This window comes from Cygnus olor, chromosome 15 (genome assembly GCF_009769625.2).
Source record: "Cygnus olor isolate bCygOlo1 chromosome 15, bCygOlo1.pri.v2, whole genome shotgun sequence".
In the NCBI taxonomy this organism is placed as follows: domain Eukaryota; kingdom Metazoa; phylum Chordata; class Aves; order Anseriformes; family Anatidae; genus Cygnus; species Cygnus olor.
In genome coordinates, this window is record NC_049183.1 from 5,991,649 (window position 1) to 6,006,980 (window position 15,332).

Genomic DNA, 15,332 nt, shown 5'->3' on the forward strand with positions numbered 1-15,332 from the left:
CAAGGAGGTGGGGAGCGATGAACTTTGCAGAAACCTCACATCGGTCAGAAAGGAATGCGGCATTAAAAGGAAATAATAATGATTAATAATAATGATTAATAATGATTAACAATGATTAACAATAACGATTATTAACGATAACGATAATAATAACAGTAATAATAACAACAATAATAACGATAATAATAATAATAATAGGAAATAATCCTCCCAGAAGAGCAGAGCCAAGAGGAGCCGAGCCGAAAGTAGCCGAGCGGAGCCGAAGGCAGCCGAGCGGAGCCGAGCAGAGCCGAGCAGGGCCGAAGGCAGCCGCCGGGCGGAGCCGAGCGTAGCCGAGGGGAGCCGAGCGCAGCCGAGGTGCGTGAGGCGAGGCCATGGCGGGCCGGGGGCCGGTCGTCGTGTTCGGGGCCACCGGTGAGCGAGGGCCCGGGGCGGGCCGGGGGCTGGGGGCTGGGCCCGGCGGGCCCCGGCTCACGGCCCCGCGTCGCCTCCCGCCGCAGGGGCTCAGGGCGGCTCGGTGGTCCGGGCCCTGCTGGCCGAGGGCACCGGGGAGGTCCGCGCCGTGACGCGGAGCCCCGGCAGCGCGGCGGCCGCGCAGCTGAGGCAGCTGGGAGCCCGCGTGGTGGCGGCGGACCTGGACGACGGGCGGACGCTGGAGCCGGCCTTGGCGGGCGCCTACGGAGCCTTCGTGGTCACCGACTTCTGGAATCACTGCAGCCGGGAGAGGGAAGTGGAGCAGGTAGCGCCTTGCTGTCGCGGGCCTCGCGCCTGGCGGAGGTACAGCCGTGTGGCAGCAGGGCGCGGCTGCTCTCAGAGCTCTTCCTGCAGCCTCGCCAGCCCCGCTGGCTCCGGCCTCCGGTCCGCAGCAGTCACCAGGCTTTGCAAATGGATCGGGTCCCGGTTCTTGCAAAGCCAGAACTCGTTCCCTGCGCCCCACCTTGTCACACGGTTAGATGCCCTGAGACTCGGGGCGGTGGAGGGCACTCAGAGCGGCAGGGGTGGGCTGACCGCCCCGCAGAGCCTCCCCAGGAGGGGGCCAGGGCTGTGGCTGCCTGCGCTCTGCTGCACGCACAGCTTTGGGGCCAAAACGTGTTACAGCATCAGAAATCCCAGGGCCTTCCCCAGCGAGGGGAGCTCACCCTAGGGGAGGCTGATGGCTTCAAAAGGTAAGATCTGCTAGGGCAGATCCCTGGTGGGTGCTTAGGGTTGGGGTTTGTGCACTCGGTGGAGGAGCTGGAGGGTTTGTGACCCTTTAAAGTAGGATGTATAAGCAGAGGACTGCTCCCCCTGGCCAGCTCACACTGCTGGGTCTGCTCAGCCCCGGTCCAGCTGAGGGCTCAGAGCATGAGGTGTGTGGAGCTTGTCCCCTGGTGTGTTGGATGCTGCCTGCCCGCCCAGTGGAACGAAGGGGAAGGGGTGTGTGGGGATGAAAGCTTGCGTGTGTCCCATGGGAGCCATGCTTCTCTTCGTGGCTGGTGTCACTCTTCACACAGGGGAAGCGGCTTGCTGATCTGTCGAAGCGCCTGGGTTTGCGCCACGTGGTGTACAGTGGCCTGGAGAACGTCAAGAAGCTGACAGGAGGCTGCCTAGAGGTGCCCCACTTCGATGGCAAAGGCATGGTGGAGGAGTACTTACAGGCCATTGGCGTTCCCACCACAATTATCCGAATGCCGTGCTACTTTGAGAATTTTCTTTCTTTCTTCAAACCTGAGAAGGCCCCACAAGGAGATGGGTTTGTTCTGGGTAAGACCGGGCCTCTCGCTCTGCAGCTCGCTCTCCCAACTTCTTGTCTGCTCAGTGCAAACTCCCTGGGCTGGAGGAACCATCCCCTCTGCGGGCTTCTCCGCAGTTCAGAACATAGAGGCTCAAAAGATCCTGGTTTTTCCACACCTCACGTTCAGAGGCAGGGTGCCAAAAACTGCAGCTCTGCATCTGGGGAGCTGGGCTCTCGCGCAGGGCTGCGCTCTGACTGGGATCGCTCTGTCCCCTACAGCGCTGCCCATGGGGGACACCCCCATGGATGGGATGGCAGTGGAGGACTTGGGGCCCGTCGTGCTCAGCGTGCTGAAGTCCCCGGAGGAGTACATAGGCCGCGTGATCGGGCTCAGCACTGGCAAGCTCACCATGGCAGAGTACGCCGCTGCCTTCTCCCAGCAGACGGGCAAGACCGTGGAAGCCTCCAAGGTAGGAAGCACCCCTTGGTGTGTTTGATGCTGTTGAGGTAGGTGGGAAGCTGGGTCCTGTCTGGGACAACAGGCAGGAGCTGCAGCAGCTCTCTGCTCTGAGAACAAAGCACCTCTGATGCTCGCTGTAGCTTCTCCTCTGCCAGGGATAGGCAAGCAGAGTTTTTCTTCCCAGGCCTTCAGCACAGCACAGAAGCAGTGCCCCACACCTTGCTTCATGCAGGGACAGCAGCTCCTGTGGTACCTGGTGGCAGCCCAGGCTGCTTGGGCTGTCCCAGAGCTCTCCCAGACCCCTCCGGGTGTTTCCAGAGCCCCTCAGCCGTGGCTGTTCCTAGGGGCAGGGAAAGGCTCCTGGTGGCTGCACTGGGCCTCGTCTGCTGGGGCATGTGCCCCTTGTCTGAGCCTAAGCCTGGCTGGGTGCTGGCCCCGAGCAGCCCGGGCTGTTCCCTGCCGGACGGGACTGCAGGGCACTCAGTGACACTGCCCTGCCACGTGGCTGTGGATCTGGGAGGCAGCTGCCTCGGGACGGATGCAGAACAAGCTCCTGAGCATCTGCTGTGTGATGTCCCCCTACGCACACCCTCCTCACACTGGAGGAAGGGTGGGCTGGGGCGGGGGGGGGGGGACGACTCGTGGACCCTACCCAATAGACTCGCTGAGCAGCAGATCCTTCCTCACCCGTGGAAATTAATGCAGCAGACTGCTGTAACGCAGCCCTCTTCGGCCTCCCTGCATGGTGTCAGAGAAATGCCCTAGCAGCCTCTGCCCTGTGAAGCCGGTGCTTTTCCTTGATTCTCTCGGCAGATCTCACCAGAGGAGTATGAGAGACTCGGCTTCCCGGGGGCGAAGGAGCTGGCTGCGATGTTCCGTTTCTATGCCCTGAGGCCAGACCGCAACGTGGAGCTGACGATGAAACTCAACCCCAAGGCCCGCACCTTCCAGCAGTGGCTGGCAGACAACAAAGCTGCTTTCTGACCTTTCCTTCTCTCGTCTTCCACCTGAGCTTTTGCAGCAGGTAGCAGGACCTGGCCGAGGCCGTGAGCCGCGCAGCCTTGCGCTCGTGCCTGGGGGGCGGCTGACCTCCAGGAGCACGTGCAGGAGCAGCGTGCCGACTGGGCTGTAACGGCTGTGCACACCATCTTTAGGGAGGTGTTTAGTAATTCTGGGTGTTTTCACATCTGTGGGATCGGTTTCTTGGGACCACAGCCTTTCCTAGGCAGCTCCGAGCCATACCGCACAACGTTGGGCACTCAGGTCCCAATAGCGCTGTGCCCACGCCAGGTACCCACAGCAGCGCCCCAGAGCAGCGCTGGGGCAGGCTGGGGTTTCTCCTTGGACCCCGTTCAGGCATCACAGGGAGGGCGGCAGGCCTGGCTGCGTGTCTGCGGAGACAGGGCCCGGTGCTGACAGCCCCGAGGGGTGAGAGCTCAATTCCTCAAGCCAGACAGCTCCCGGCACCTGCAGCCTGGCCTTTGCGCTCACAGGGCTGATTTCCAACACTGCCCTCAGTAGCTGAGTATAACTTTCACGATTGTCTTTTAAGACAATTAATTGTCTTTTAACACTTTAAGACTTGTTTAAAAAGCTTTTTCCCTCACCCTCCCCCGACGGTACTGTTGGGGTGAGCTCTGGGCCACGGCTGGCTTCGTGCTTGAAGTCAGGCGTGGGCACGACTCCGTTACCTAGCCCTGCGCCCCCATCCCAGAGCCGACCTTCGTTCCTTGCCCGTCACTGGGGCAGGGAAGGGAGCAACGACAAACCCACGGAGGCAGGATGGGGGAAGAGCAGACAAGGCAGCGAGGCACAGCACGTGTTAAATATCTTTATCAATCTTATTTACATGGATACAGAATCACTTTACAGGCAATTTAATCAGGAGGCAACGCGTGCTTTTTTTCAGCTAATTAAGAAGGGCAGGACTACGACATGTTCTTGTTTAGCTGGTCGATTAGTATGTGGGCTGATGGTACCTGCACGGCATAGCTAACAACAGCGGGCAACAGTAACCATGAAAATACTGCAAGAGCTCAGCTCCTCCTGGAAGGACCGATCCACTTCACTTGTATTCTCACACACATAGAACAATGACTCTGAACAATCATTTATGCTGTGGGTGTTGCACTAACAATAAATTTGTCCAAACTGGCAAAGGGCTTGGTGATAAATTTGTACCAGCTTAGAAGCAACAGCATCTCCGTAGTAACTTCAGTCGATTGAGGAGGGGGAGGAAACCTGAGGCAAAGCGCAGATCCCATCTCTGCGCTTCGTGCAGGAAATCAGCAGGACTAAGAAACCCCAAGGCTGCTGAGGAAGCTGGGGCGGCTGGGCTCTGACAAGTCCCAGCGAAAGGGAGACATCCTGCTGCGAGCGTGATGCAGGGCGGCTAGAAGGGCGCGGGAGACTGTCTGTTGTGAAGACAGGCTTAAAAGCCACGGACACACCGAGTCTCCTAGGAGAAGATAAGCAGTGCCAAGTTCACCACGCACGTCTAGCATTCAGAGGGGCACCTGAGTGAACAGCAGCCATCTTGGGCTCCATACAGCAGACTGCTCCGCTCTGTGCTGGAAGGACAATTCTTTATTTTCACATTTCCACTGGTTTGGATTCTAAGTAATTTTTCAACTTTTTTTTTTTTTTAAAAAAAAACAAAAACAAAAACAAATAAGCTTCTAGCAGCAGTATGGACAGTGGAACAACCTCAGGAGACACCCACGTTACCACAAAGCTGGCATTTTCCATTGTTACCATTTCCTAGGACGCTGGGTTGCTACTGTATCGTGATGAAGGTTGGTGCCTCAGTGCTTTGTGGCCTCCAGCTGGGATTCTCACTGTGCTGCTGACTGACATCCTTCGCTCTCCAGAGCCCGCTGCCAGAAGGATTCATCCCCGACTGCTAAGATGATCTGCTGCTGCTGGCTCTTAGTTTCCAGTAGAACGTTTCCCTGCAATTGAAGCAAGCAAAATGTTTAATTTTTCCCGAATGCACCAGATTAAGGTGCACAGCCCCTCCAGCCTGCTTTGGAGCACGAGCAAGTCCCCGCCTGACCTGCAGTCACGCTTTGTCAGCCACAGGGAGCGGACGAGTTTGAAGCTGAGCCCCTGGAATCCAAGGGGGTATTTCCAAGTGGGCTGCTGTCAGCCCACGACCAGCACCAGAGGCTCTGCGGGCCCCTCCTGCACCTCCCAGCAAGGCGCTGCTCCTCCCAGCGGCAGCAGAACTGCCCGGCCCCAGCTTTGCCAGCTCACAGGAACGCCCTCAGTGCTTGGAGGAGGGACAGTCCCTGAGGGGACAAGTACTCCCAGGAAGCGGAGCTGCAGGGGAGGCCACCGACCTCCCTGAAGCTGTCTCCAGCGTTTCCTTTCCTGGTGCAGCAACAATGCAACTGGGGCCCTGGCTTTTTGCTCCAGGTCACAGGGGACAGCTAGGGCTGGTCACATCGGTGGCTGGAAGGCCTGAGGCTAAGTGAGAAGCAATGCGCTGCTTTCGCTTCTTCCACCTCCCAAGAAGGGCAAGTTCTGCTCGGTGTGGGGGAAAGGCAACAACAAAACATAAGAGGCTTCCTACCTCGGATGGGGTATCAGGAGCTAAACATTTTCTTAAGTTTGGAAAGGAATCCCTCCTTGTTCTCCTCAGCCTCAGGCCTATCCTCGCCTGCGTCAGCTCTAGCCGTGGCCCTGCCACCTGGACACAAACAGCAAAGGGCTGCAGTCAGATACATTCCTCAGGCTGCCCCAGCTACGTCTCCCACCAGCAGCCAGCGCCCCTGACAAAGGGAGAGGGTTATTTTGGACTGGGAATGGTCGGGTCAGCTGGTTTCGCCAGCACCCTCAAGTATCTCTCCATGAGGGGCTGCAGCAGGCAGCGAGCCACGGTACCAGGGCCACTCTCTGAAAGCACCGGAGAGCCTTGACCCCAGAAGGGGAACAGAAGGAGGTCAGCCCAGGTAACGGCGGTCCTTGCCCTTCTCCTCAGCCCTCCGGCTGCCAAGGGAATTCCTGTGCTCTGCACAACCAGGGCAGAGGCCTGACACACTTAGAACACAAGCACTTGGAAGCGGGAGTCTGCCACTGAAAGCAAGTTCTTGACTTCACCCTACAGAAGGGTAAGCTACGCTAGTGGTCCCTGGAAAAATCTGTCTGCCCATGTTTCATCGTCTGTGTCACGTTTAGGGCAAAGGAGTGCAAAACCACAGCAGGAGCCTCCTGTAAGTAATTCTCATGCAGTGCTCAGACAAACAGTATCAAGGAGAAACTGAACTCAGGCTAGAATGAAAAAGGCTACAGATATTTCAGAACAAGTGTCCAGATAAGGAATCTTACTGGCAGCAGCTGGCAAAGTTTTCCTATACAAAAAAAGTCCTGAGAAGTTTTTTGTCCTTCTGAGAAGTGGCTACAGCAAAAACAAAGGCAACCTCTTTGCTACTCTGTTTTTTCTGCAGCCTAACCATCAGTAACAAAACCCAAAATCCTCCCCAGCCTTTTTTGGGACACAGAGGGCACAAAGTCCAGTCCCTCCCCGTCCTCCCGCAGCCAACACCCGCGCTCAGACTGATGCAATGGCATGAAACACTGAGGCCTGCAGCAGAACGTGCCTCCATCCACTCAGGGTACTTTCTGCCTCCCAGAGCAAGGACAGGCTTTTCAGCAGCAGCCTGTCTCAATACTGCAAGCTACTGGCTTTGGTTTTAATCCACCTTGTTGCTTAATTGCATTTAAGATATCTCTGCCCTTCCCTCCAAGATGCATCTTTAATGTTACCTGAAGCGGAAAAGACAATCCCATTCACTTCTGTATCATCAAAGCACTATAAAACATAACATTGGTAAGTATATGGCAGATTCCATCTTCCAATATCCTGAACTTCCAATATCCTGAACTTCCAATATCCTGAACTTCCAATATCCTGAACTTCCAATATCCTGAACTTCCAATATCCTGAACTTCCAATATCGTAGGCTTTGGCATGTGAGGTAGAGAGGACCTGAATTCCCACAACCATAGAGCAGCTTTGAAAAGCTTACCTTTGCCTAGCTGTACGCAGTCAAAAATGCCCTTTTTGGTTTCAACCAAAAATAAACCACAATCTAACAGGCATTAAGAAGCTCATTGTTCCAGTGTGAGTAAAGAAAGCACTGTTTTGCTAGCAGAAAAGACAAAATTTTTGTCTTGCCTTACTGTTCTGTCTGCAGCTGCTACTGCTGCAGGATACCTCACCACTGACACTTAAAACACAACTGCTGGATCCAAGGTTTTAATCTGGAACTGAAAAAGCAGCTTTACAAAGCTCCCAGCTGACTTCATGCCTTCCATCACGCTGGATGCTCTCTGCTGACTGGAGCCAACACCCAGCACCAACAAACCTTTCTAGCCAAGGCTTCCCCATGTGCACCAGCTATGGCTCAGAGTAACCTTGACAGCAGTACTCCCCTTCAGCTTTCAAAGAGAAACGTCCCCACTGCAGCCAGAAGCAAGCGCTGAGGACAGATTAGCTCACGCAGAGAGCTGGCCTGAAACACATTCGCCTTTTCCATCTCTGCTACCGTGACGAGTTACTTCTGGCCCAGGGGTAAAAGCCGGCAGCAGGAGGCATTCATCACCACAGCGAGACTCACCAGAACTTGTCAGGACCTGGAGTATCACAGTACCTGCTCCTTGTTCACACACGGATTTTGCCCAGTGACCATCAGAGCAATGCTCCCTGGGAAGAGGCTTTATGCCACAGCCTATTAACATCTCACTAAAACTAATTTCAAAGTAACACGGCAGGTTGTGCTGACACGCCGTCCGACAGTCGCCTTGGCTCACCTTCCGCTGTCCCCCTGAGCCCCCGGGAAGCGTTGTGCTCTCCCACACCACCTCCCCGAGGAAGGAGCACTAATTCCCCCAGCCCACCTGATGCTGTATTTGTGACTCCGTTCACTGTGCCGTCCACATCTGTCTCGTCCTCGGCATAGCTCATCATTAAGGCTCTCTGGCGATCTGTCAGCCTCCTGCAGGTCAAAGACAGAGGTGTTGGTTACGGCTGCCTTTAGGGACATCGCCAGGCTTCCTTATCCTTCTCTGGCAGCACACACAAGAGGCAGCTACTGGAAGCACAAGATTAATACATCTGGCATTCCCTGAGAATCCCTGTGACCAATCTATAAAGAGCCAGCCCCAGTGGAAGAGGAGAGAGATGACCCACTGCATTTCACCAAACTGTAGTGAAAAAGCAAAACCCCTTCAAGTGCTGAGAGAAACATCTGGAGCTGCAACAGAACAAACACCTGTGGGGGGAGGCCTCAGGAAATGAACTCCCTTGCTGCGTGCAGCAATGCAAACTAAAAAGTTTGCTTCACCACAGGAGCAGAGGGTGGTGAGGCAGCCTGAAAAGCAACTGCCAAGGACCTCAGTTACTTTAAGCTGCAGGTAGAAGAGCACAGACATGTTGTAAGCCAGAACACTGAATTTACGTAACTGGGTTCCAGACAAAAAGTGGCAGAAATCCAGGTGCATGACTATTTATATATTTCTAGGGTTTAGGATTTTTACAGCTGTGTTGCCAAACTGTATTCTCAAAAAAAGTAAGCAAACAAACAAAAACCACAACAGAAGTCCAAAAGTCTACCTGTCTACTTCACGCTAGAAAAAAAAAAAAGAAAAAGCAGAGAAATGACTCTAACTGTCCAAGGAAAATTCAAAACAGATCTTGATAAAGCAGTAAGAAATTTTCACAAAATCCTTCTGAACATTTTTTTTTTTTGCAAAAAGCTCAAGATTTCCCAGAAACTTGTGTTACTTACTGAGGAACTTTTATCTTTATGTGAATGTAGTGGTCTCCGTACCCATAACTATTAACCTTGGGAATGCCTTTCCCACTCATTCGAATTCTCTGGTCTGGCTGAATACCAGGGGGTATCTGTGAACACACAGGGGACACGTTTGTTATTCCACTGTATGCATTTACATAGTAATTGTGTTGCATGTTTGTAATCAATTATTTCTCCAGCAGGCTTCAAAATAAGATGGGAGAGATCTGGTAGGTTCATGCATCTGAACACATTCAGAGGCTAAGTCAACAACGATGGCAAAGCTTGTAAAGAACCTAGCAGGGTTCACCAGACTTCGGAAGGGATTTGTGCAGCAATGCACCCAGCCGCTCCTGTCCCTGTCCCCACACAGTGATCTGGAAAGGAGGTGGGCCCAAGCAGGTCGCAAGCTACCTGACACTCAGTCCTGAAGAAGTCTGACACTTGATACTGGGGGACCGAGAAGATTTGCACCATCTCTGCAGCAAAGTGGGGCTCTGATGCCCCACAGTGATTTATGCCCGAGCTCTTCCACGTAACGGTACCTACCGTGATATTGATTGTCTCGTACAAGCCTTGACATCTGGCTGTACCTCCCAGAACAGCTTGTGCTACTGAAATAAGGAGGTCTGAATGGATATCTGCTCCATTTCTTCTGAACACGGAACTTTTTTGAACCTAAAAGGCAGGCAGTTCCAAAAAGTAGTGAGCAGAACAATACAAAGTTATCACGGTAAACTGCTTTGAAATGTCTCAGCAGAAAACACCAGAAAGCTGCAGTCAGACCCTTTACCACCCACAAACTGCGTGGCTAACAAGTCTAGGTTAACGTTCAGTCTTTCAGAAAATCACAGCTCTTGACATAACTGTAACTAGCCAGAGGCTTAGGGGGATGTCTGCTGCTTATCTCAGCAGCTCCCTCCTCTAACCCCGTTTGTTAATTCATCAGTGTCAGTACGATTCTGCAGAGACAAAGACAACACTGTCTTGTCCAGTACCCCAAAAAAAGGAAAGCCTGAAGAGGGAAGCAGGAACCTTTGCAGTGGCCTCACAAGCTGGAAGAGAATTAAATCCTCCTGCACCACCAAGGTACTGAAAAAAAGAGTTTTCTCCCTGACAGAGCCACATATAACAGAATACCTCCAGGAGAAGAGGGCCCCAGCTACAAAGAATGTGCAAAGCAGCACTTAATGCAAGTCTGCAAAAGGGTACTTGACCAGCCAGCCTCACGTGCATTCCTCCAGCCCTCCCACTGCTGCAGGCAGACACCTCCTTCAAGTCCCCAAGCCAAATTCTAAAGGCACCAAGAACCTGCTCTGTGTTTTGATACACACTACCACAAAGGCCTCACCCCAGAACTAGCAGCACAATTCTTCACGAGCAGACTCAACTTGTTACAATGCAGATCTTCTGCTGTCTCAGAAAGTTCACACGGATCACGTTACCTCAGCTGTTTAGAAGGATCACTTGCTCTTCCTCCTCCTGTTCCCCATTTTGTCGGACTTCCCAGGCAGTTGTGAAGGGAACAAGCAACCAACTTAATAATGGAAAAGAGCTTACGCTGTAACGATACGTACCCTGAACGTAATGAAAATTTCCTTCTTCCCCACAGGCATCCGAACTGTCTGCCCGTCCTCAACACCTGCAATCAGGAGAGAGAAAAAAAGGGGGAATGTTATCACATTAATCTCGTATTATAATCTGCGCGCTACTGGAATACCACAGCTTCCCCACTAGGTCCCTGCCATCCCACCGCAGCAGCGCCCGCACACCACGAGCGGAGGCACAAGACCTACCAGAGGCACAGCGAGCCCCTCGCCACGAGCCCAGGACCACGGCCAAAGGGCAGAGGTCCAGCACACACTGGTACCCCAGAGGTGATCGCTGCCCGCCGAGCAGAGCAGCACCCCTACGCAGGCTCAGTCCCTACAGAGTTCTCCCGAGAAGCGCATCAGCCTAAGGAACACCGGGCAGCCTCTACAAGCTACAGGAAAATTACATGCTGGTCACCCAGGGCGGTCTCAAAGCAGCATCTTCAGTCTCACTGCTTGTTTTACCCTCTTTGGTGAGGGAAGTGATCAGCAAACTTTTCTGAGCTAAGCTAAGGCTTTCAAGATTCCCACCCTCCCCACCAGCTTCACCAAGGACAAATGAAAAAATCAAGTTAAAATCTTTTGAAAGTGTCACTCTTCAAAAACTGCCGAGAAGCATCCATGCAAGAAACAAAACTTCATCTCAAAAAGGGCAAAGCAAATATTTTTATCTGCCAGGTACAAACGCACGGCCAGAAAGTTTCTCTCATTACTAATGCTTTCAATTACCAAGCTATTGATCTGCTTTGTTCTTAAGATTAAATTATCTGCAGCAAAACTTCTTTACGTTGCCCCGACTTTTGTACCTGGCAGGGAACAGCCACGCTTTACAGGCAAGTGCCTTGCTGTTAGCCCAGCAGAAATAAATAACTACAGTCCCTTTAACAGACGGCAGTGCACAAACACAACACTGACCAGCTGGCACCGGAACCACCACTGTCTTCTTCTGTTTGGTTTGCCCCCTTCCTCGACACACTACACACGGGGTTGTGATGATGGAACCACGACCGCCACACCGTCGGCACGTAGATCGCATTACAAAGGGGCCCGTATTTATCGTTTCCTGGTGAAGAAAACACAGATCATCCAAGTATTTAGTACTGAGGTGGTACTTTTCACCTCCACAGTACCGCTGACGGTGACTGGCCCGGCAGACTTGAGTCCTTCTAATCGCACATACAGCCTGACAGGACAGTTGAGGGCAGCGTTATCTTTTAACAAGGGGTGGAGCAGAAAACAGGCTCAGAAATCCAAAGAGGATGCTGCTTGTGAGAAGCTGGATCAGATTCAGCTTCCATTACCATATGCTGATTTCCACTGAAAACCATCACGACTATGAGCAAGTGTCTGCTGGCCTGGGGAAGGGAGACAACACTTTTCATCTCTAGGATATAACGCAGAAGAACAAGACTCCTCGCAGTGCTCTTTCACGTGGCGTTACAAACAACTGTATGTCGAGGAGCCCAAGGACAATCTACTTGCAAGAATTATTGCTGTATCCAGGAAAAGGTTACGGAGACTAAACTATGGACCAACCCGTCCCACAAGGAGACGGTGGAAAAGGCTCGCCTTGTCCTCTGGCCAACTGTGCCCGTTCCGCACAGCAAGCTGTTCTGGCCACAGACTGATCGCCAGTTTCCATTTTGATGCATGGAAAATCAAAAGCCCAAGGCTTGATTATTTCTTTACTAACTTCTTCACTTACTGTCTGCAGCATACATCTTCTCATTTCCTGACGGGTAAATATCACTGGTCACGATACCAAACTGACCTCGTCCTGAAGGCTACTGCTTTAGCTGGATAGAACATGCCTTTAACTTAGAAAAAAAACTCCTAGCGCAGATTAACATCAAGTCCACATTAACCTGATTTCACCCAAGATAAGCCGATGAGTGTAGTGAGAATTCTTCAGCGTGGAAGGGACTGACTTGCCCCGGTAAGGAAGAGAGGCAGGTTCTGCTGCGCTTTAAGCACTCACCATGCCAGTGCCATTGCAGTAGTGGCAGTGCTGTGCTTTGGTACCAGGCTCGTTCCCTTTCCCACCACACCGCTCGCAGGAGTCATTGATGTTCACCACAATCTCCTTGTTAACACCTTTTGCAGCTTGGGTGAAGGTCAGTTCCATGATGTACTGCACGGGAAACACTGACGTCAGTCCACAACCGATGTGTGGTGGGGTCTTAAGCAAACTGGAATTGGTTTTGCCAAATATCAAACTGTGCTTAAATACGTCCGGGTAACAGAGGGGGAAAGAAACAGATGGATGCACAACTCGTTCGGAAATGTTCTGCCTGTATTTGGGAAGCAACAGCCTGTCTCATATAAATAAAAAGGATGGCAAAGATTACAGGAACGATGATTATACCATTGTGTAACAGAAAGGAGATTTTAAAAGAGAAAAGACAAGTATAAACGCAAGCCATGTGTTTTTCTGCTCTCAGGAAAGACCTTTAGTATTTCCAAAGGTTTTACTGAACAGAAATACATCAACAGGTATGGGCGGAGGCTTTTGCTCCCAAAGAAAGCATCTGCTCTTCCTGAACAAACTCTTTGCTTAGCAAGGGAATTCAGCAGAAAAGGTGACTCCACAAAACAGGAAGTTCTGTTTGTAACAGGAAGGCCATTTCCAGCTAGAAGCACTGAACACCACACATCTCCGAGGGCATCGCGTGAATCAAGGCTGTCAAGACTTAAAGAGCATTTAGCTGCAGCGCAAAGAACAAGAAATATTTTTTGCGTTATTATGGGCTCCACTGCAAAGTTAAGCCAATTAAGTTGCAAAATTAAGCCAATTAAGCAGTCAAATCCAATGCTGGAAGGCTTGTTTTATAGTTAAAAGGTATTTTGTGGTTTTTGTCATTACAGCATGAAGCAGACATATGCAAAGCAACTTAAAGCAGAAAAGTTGCCTATACAAAGATGGAAATTGTTTGGCAGCACTAACCAGGTCAGTAACACCAGGAGAAGTAGCTGAAGTCCACAAAAAAATGCTCGGTCTGGAGGCGTGGAGAGGGTATCCGCACGGCTTACCAAAAATCCCCCCCCACACACAGCAGGACGCTCACGTGCTGACGTTCCCAGAGCAAACGCTTTGCTTAAACTCGCTCTGGCAGCGATCTGACAGCCTGCTGCCCCGCTCCAGCTTTGCAGCTTCACACGCCCAGGAAACGCGCGCATCTCATTACCTCCTGCGGCTGGTCGAAGACGTTCTGGAAATCGCCAAAAGGGGACCCCGAAAACTCGCCGAAGATTTTCCTGAAAAGCTCCTCCGGATCAATCGATGGACCGCTGCTCCAGTACTGGCGCCCAGCACCGGCACCGGCGCCTGTTGCGCCAGGATCAAAACTAGCTGTCCCATACGCGTCGTACTGCTTCCGCTTCACTTCATCGCTTAATACCTTGGAGGCAAAGAACGATGCCATCAGGACACCGACCAGGTCCCGAGCAGCCTGGCTGTCCTGGGCAGCCCCCCCAGGGGAACTCAGGGCTGTCTGTCACCAGACGGCGCTCGCTCAGACCTTCGTGTCCTCAGGAAGAGCGTCCCAGCCTTCGTGATCACACAAACTATCGAAAAGCTTGTCATTAGCAACGTGACAAGGTCTTACTGGTTCATAACAAGCACGAATAACTTGTGTTGTATACTTCATTGCTCATATATTGAATGAAAACTGGTGGTAAGAGTGCTGGAGGAAACCTGAGACCTGCCAGAGTGCAAGCCAGCACAACACAAGGCAGAGAGAGCAGAAACGGAGCTGAAGCACAGTGGAACATACCTTTGTCTCAGAAAGCTAGTAACTGCTGACAGGTTTGTTTGTTTGTTTGTTTGACCTACGCGCTAACTCCACCGCAGAAACCACCTTTCCCAACTGTGCCAGTCCCTCATTGCTAAGAGCCAAAAATGCAAAGAGCCAAAAATATGATCAGGTAGAACAGAAATCTGCGCTAAATAACTCGCTATAGACACCTCTAGGGCAGATGCACTCACACCTGAAGCACAAGATGCCAAAAAACAGCTGTGCTTTTACAACAAACAGGCACAAGAAGAGACAGTGTCTCCACTGTCTACTCCAGGAGCCGTTCCCACCTCTCTTCCCTTTCACAGCAATAAAACCCCGCACGTTACCTCGTAGGCTTCTGCCAGCTGCGCGAACTTCTCCTTAGCTTTGGGGTCATCCTTATTTGTGTCGGGATGGTATTTCTTCGCCAGCTAAACGAGAAAAAAACCCAAGCGTTAGAGACAGACGAGACCGATCTCGCAGGCGGCAGGCGAAGCTCGGCGCTCGGTGCCTGCGCTCTGGGGGACGAAGCCCCTCGGGGGGCGCCCCGGGGGGGGGGGCGGCGGGGCCGTGCCTGGTAGTAGGCCTTCTTGATCTCCTTCTGGCTGGCGGAGCGCGGCACCCCCAGCACCTGGTAGTAGTCCTCCTTGGCGCGGGCCGCCGCGCTGCTGTGGAAGGAGGCGGCCGGGACGCGGCTCGGCCCTGCGGGAGGAGGAGGAGAGGGGCGGTGAGGGGGCGGTGAGGGGGCACCGGGCGTCCCTCAGCCCCCGAGCCCCCCTCAGGCCCCGCCGCCGCCCCCCAGCCCCGCTCCCCGCTCACCCGCGGCCCACGGCCCGGCGCACAGCAGCGAGGGGAGGCGTGCGGCGGGCCCCGGCGCGGGGCCGAGCCCGCGGAGCAGCCACACGAGCGGCAGCCGCAGCGCCCCCCGGCCCCGGCCCCGGCCCGGCCCCGGCCCCGCCGCGCAGCCCCGCGCGGCACCGGCGGCGGCCCCAA

The 15,332-nt window shown here is 53.1% G+C and overlaps 2 protein-coding genes across 2 annotated transcripts; one reads left to right on the top strand and one right to left on the bottom strand.

The window, feature by feature from the left end:
* The first annotated feature begins 316 nt into the window (after positions 1–316).
* On the top strand, positions 317–4,814 carry NMRAL1 (NmrA like redox sensor 1). Its single transcript, XM_040574621.1, has 5 exons — positions 317–414; positions 501–739; positions 1,494–1,743; positions 1,994–2,184; positions 2,988–4,814. Exons 1-5 carry the CDS (start codon positions 375–377, stop codon positions 3,156–3,158), a joined length of 891 nt encoding a protein of 296 aa, XP_040430555.1. The 5' UTR covers positions 317–374; the 3' UTR covers positions 3,159–4,814.
* Positions 3,992–15,264, bottom strand: DNAJA3 (DnaJ heat shock protein family (Hsp40) member A3; the record flags this gene model as incomplete). The annotated part of the gene is made up of 11 exons (XM_040575024.1): positions 3,992–5,125; positions 8,076–8,173; positions 8,966–9,081; positions 9,521–9,649; positions 10,549–10,613; positions 11,479–11,626; positions 12,542–12,694; positions 13,749–13,961; positions 14,687–14,770; positions 14,914–15,041; positions 15,159–15,264. Coding segments are annotated over 11 exons (1,263 nt in total), but the record flags the coding sequence as incomplete, so codon positions are not given.
* Between the last annotated feature and the right edge of the window lie 68 nt (positions 15,265–15,332).

Bases quoted from the DNA above. Each gene is read 5' to 3' on its own strand.
- NMRAL1 (XM_040574621.1), top strand. From the start codon at position 375: ATGGCGGGCCGGGGGCCGGTCGTCGTGTTCGGGGCCACCG. The intron at 740-1,493 runs GTAGCGCCTTGC...CTCTTCACACAG, and splicing joins GGGAGAGGGAAGTGGAGCAG to GGGAAGCGGCTTGCTGATCT. The intron at 1,744-1,993 runs GTAAGACCGGGC...TGTCCCCTACAG, and splicing joins AGGAGATGGGTTTGTTCTGG to CGCTGCCCATGGGGGACACC.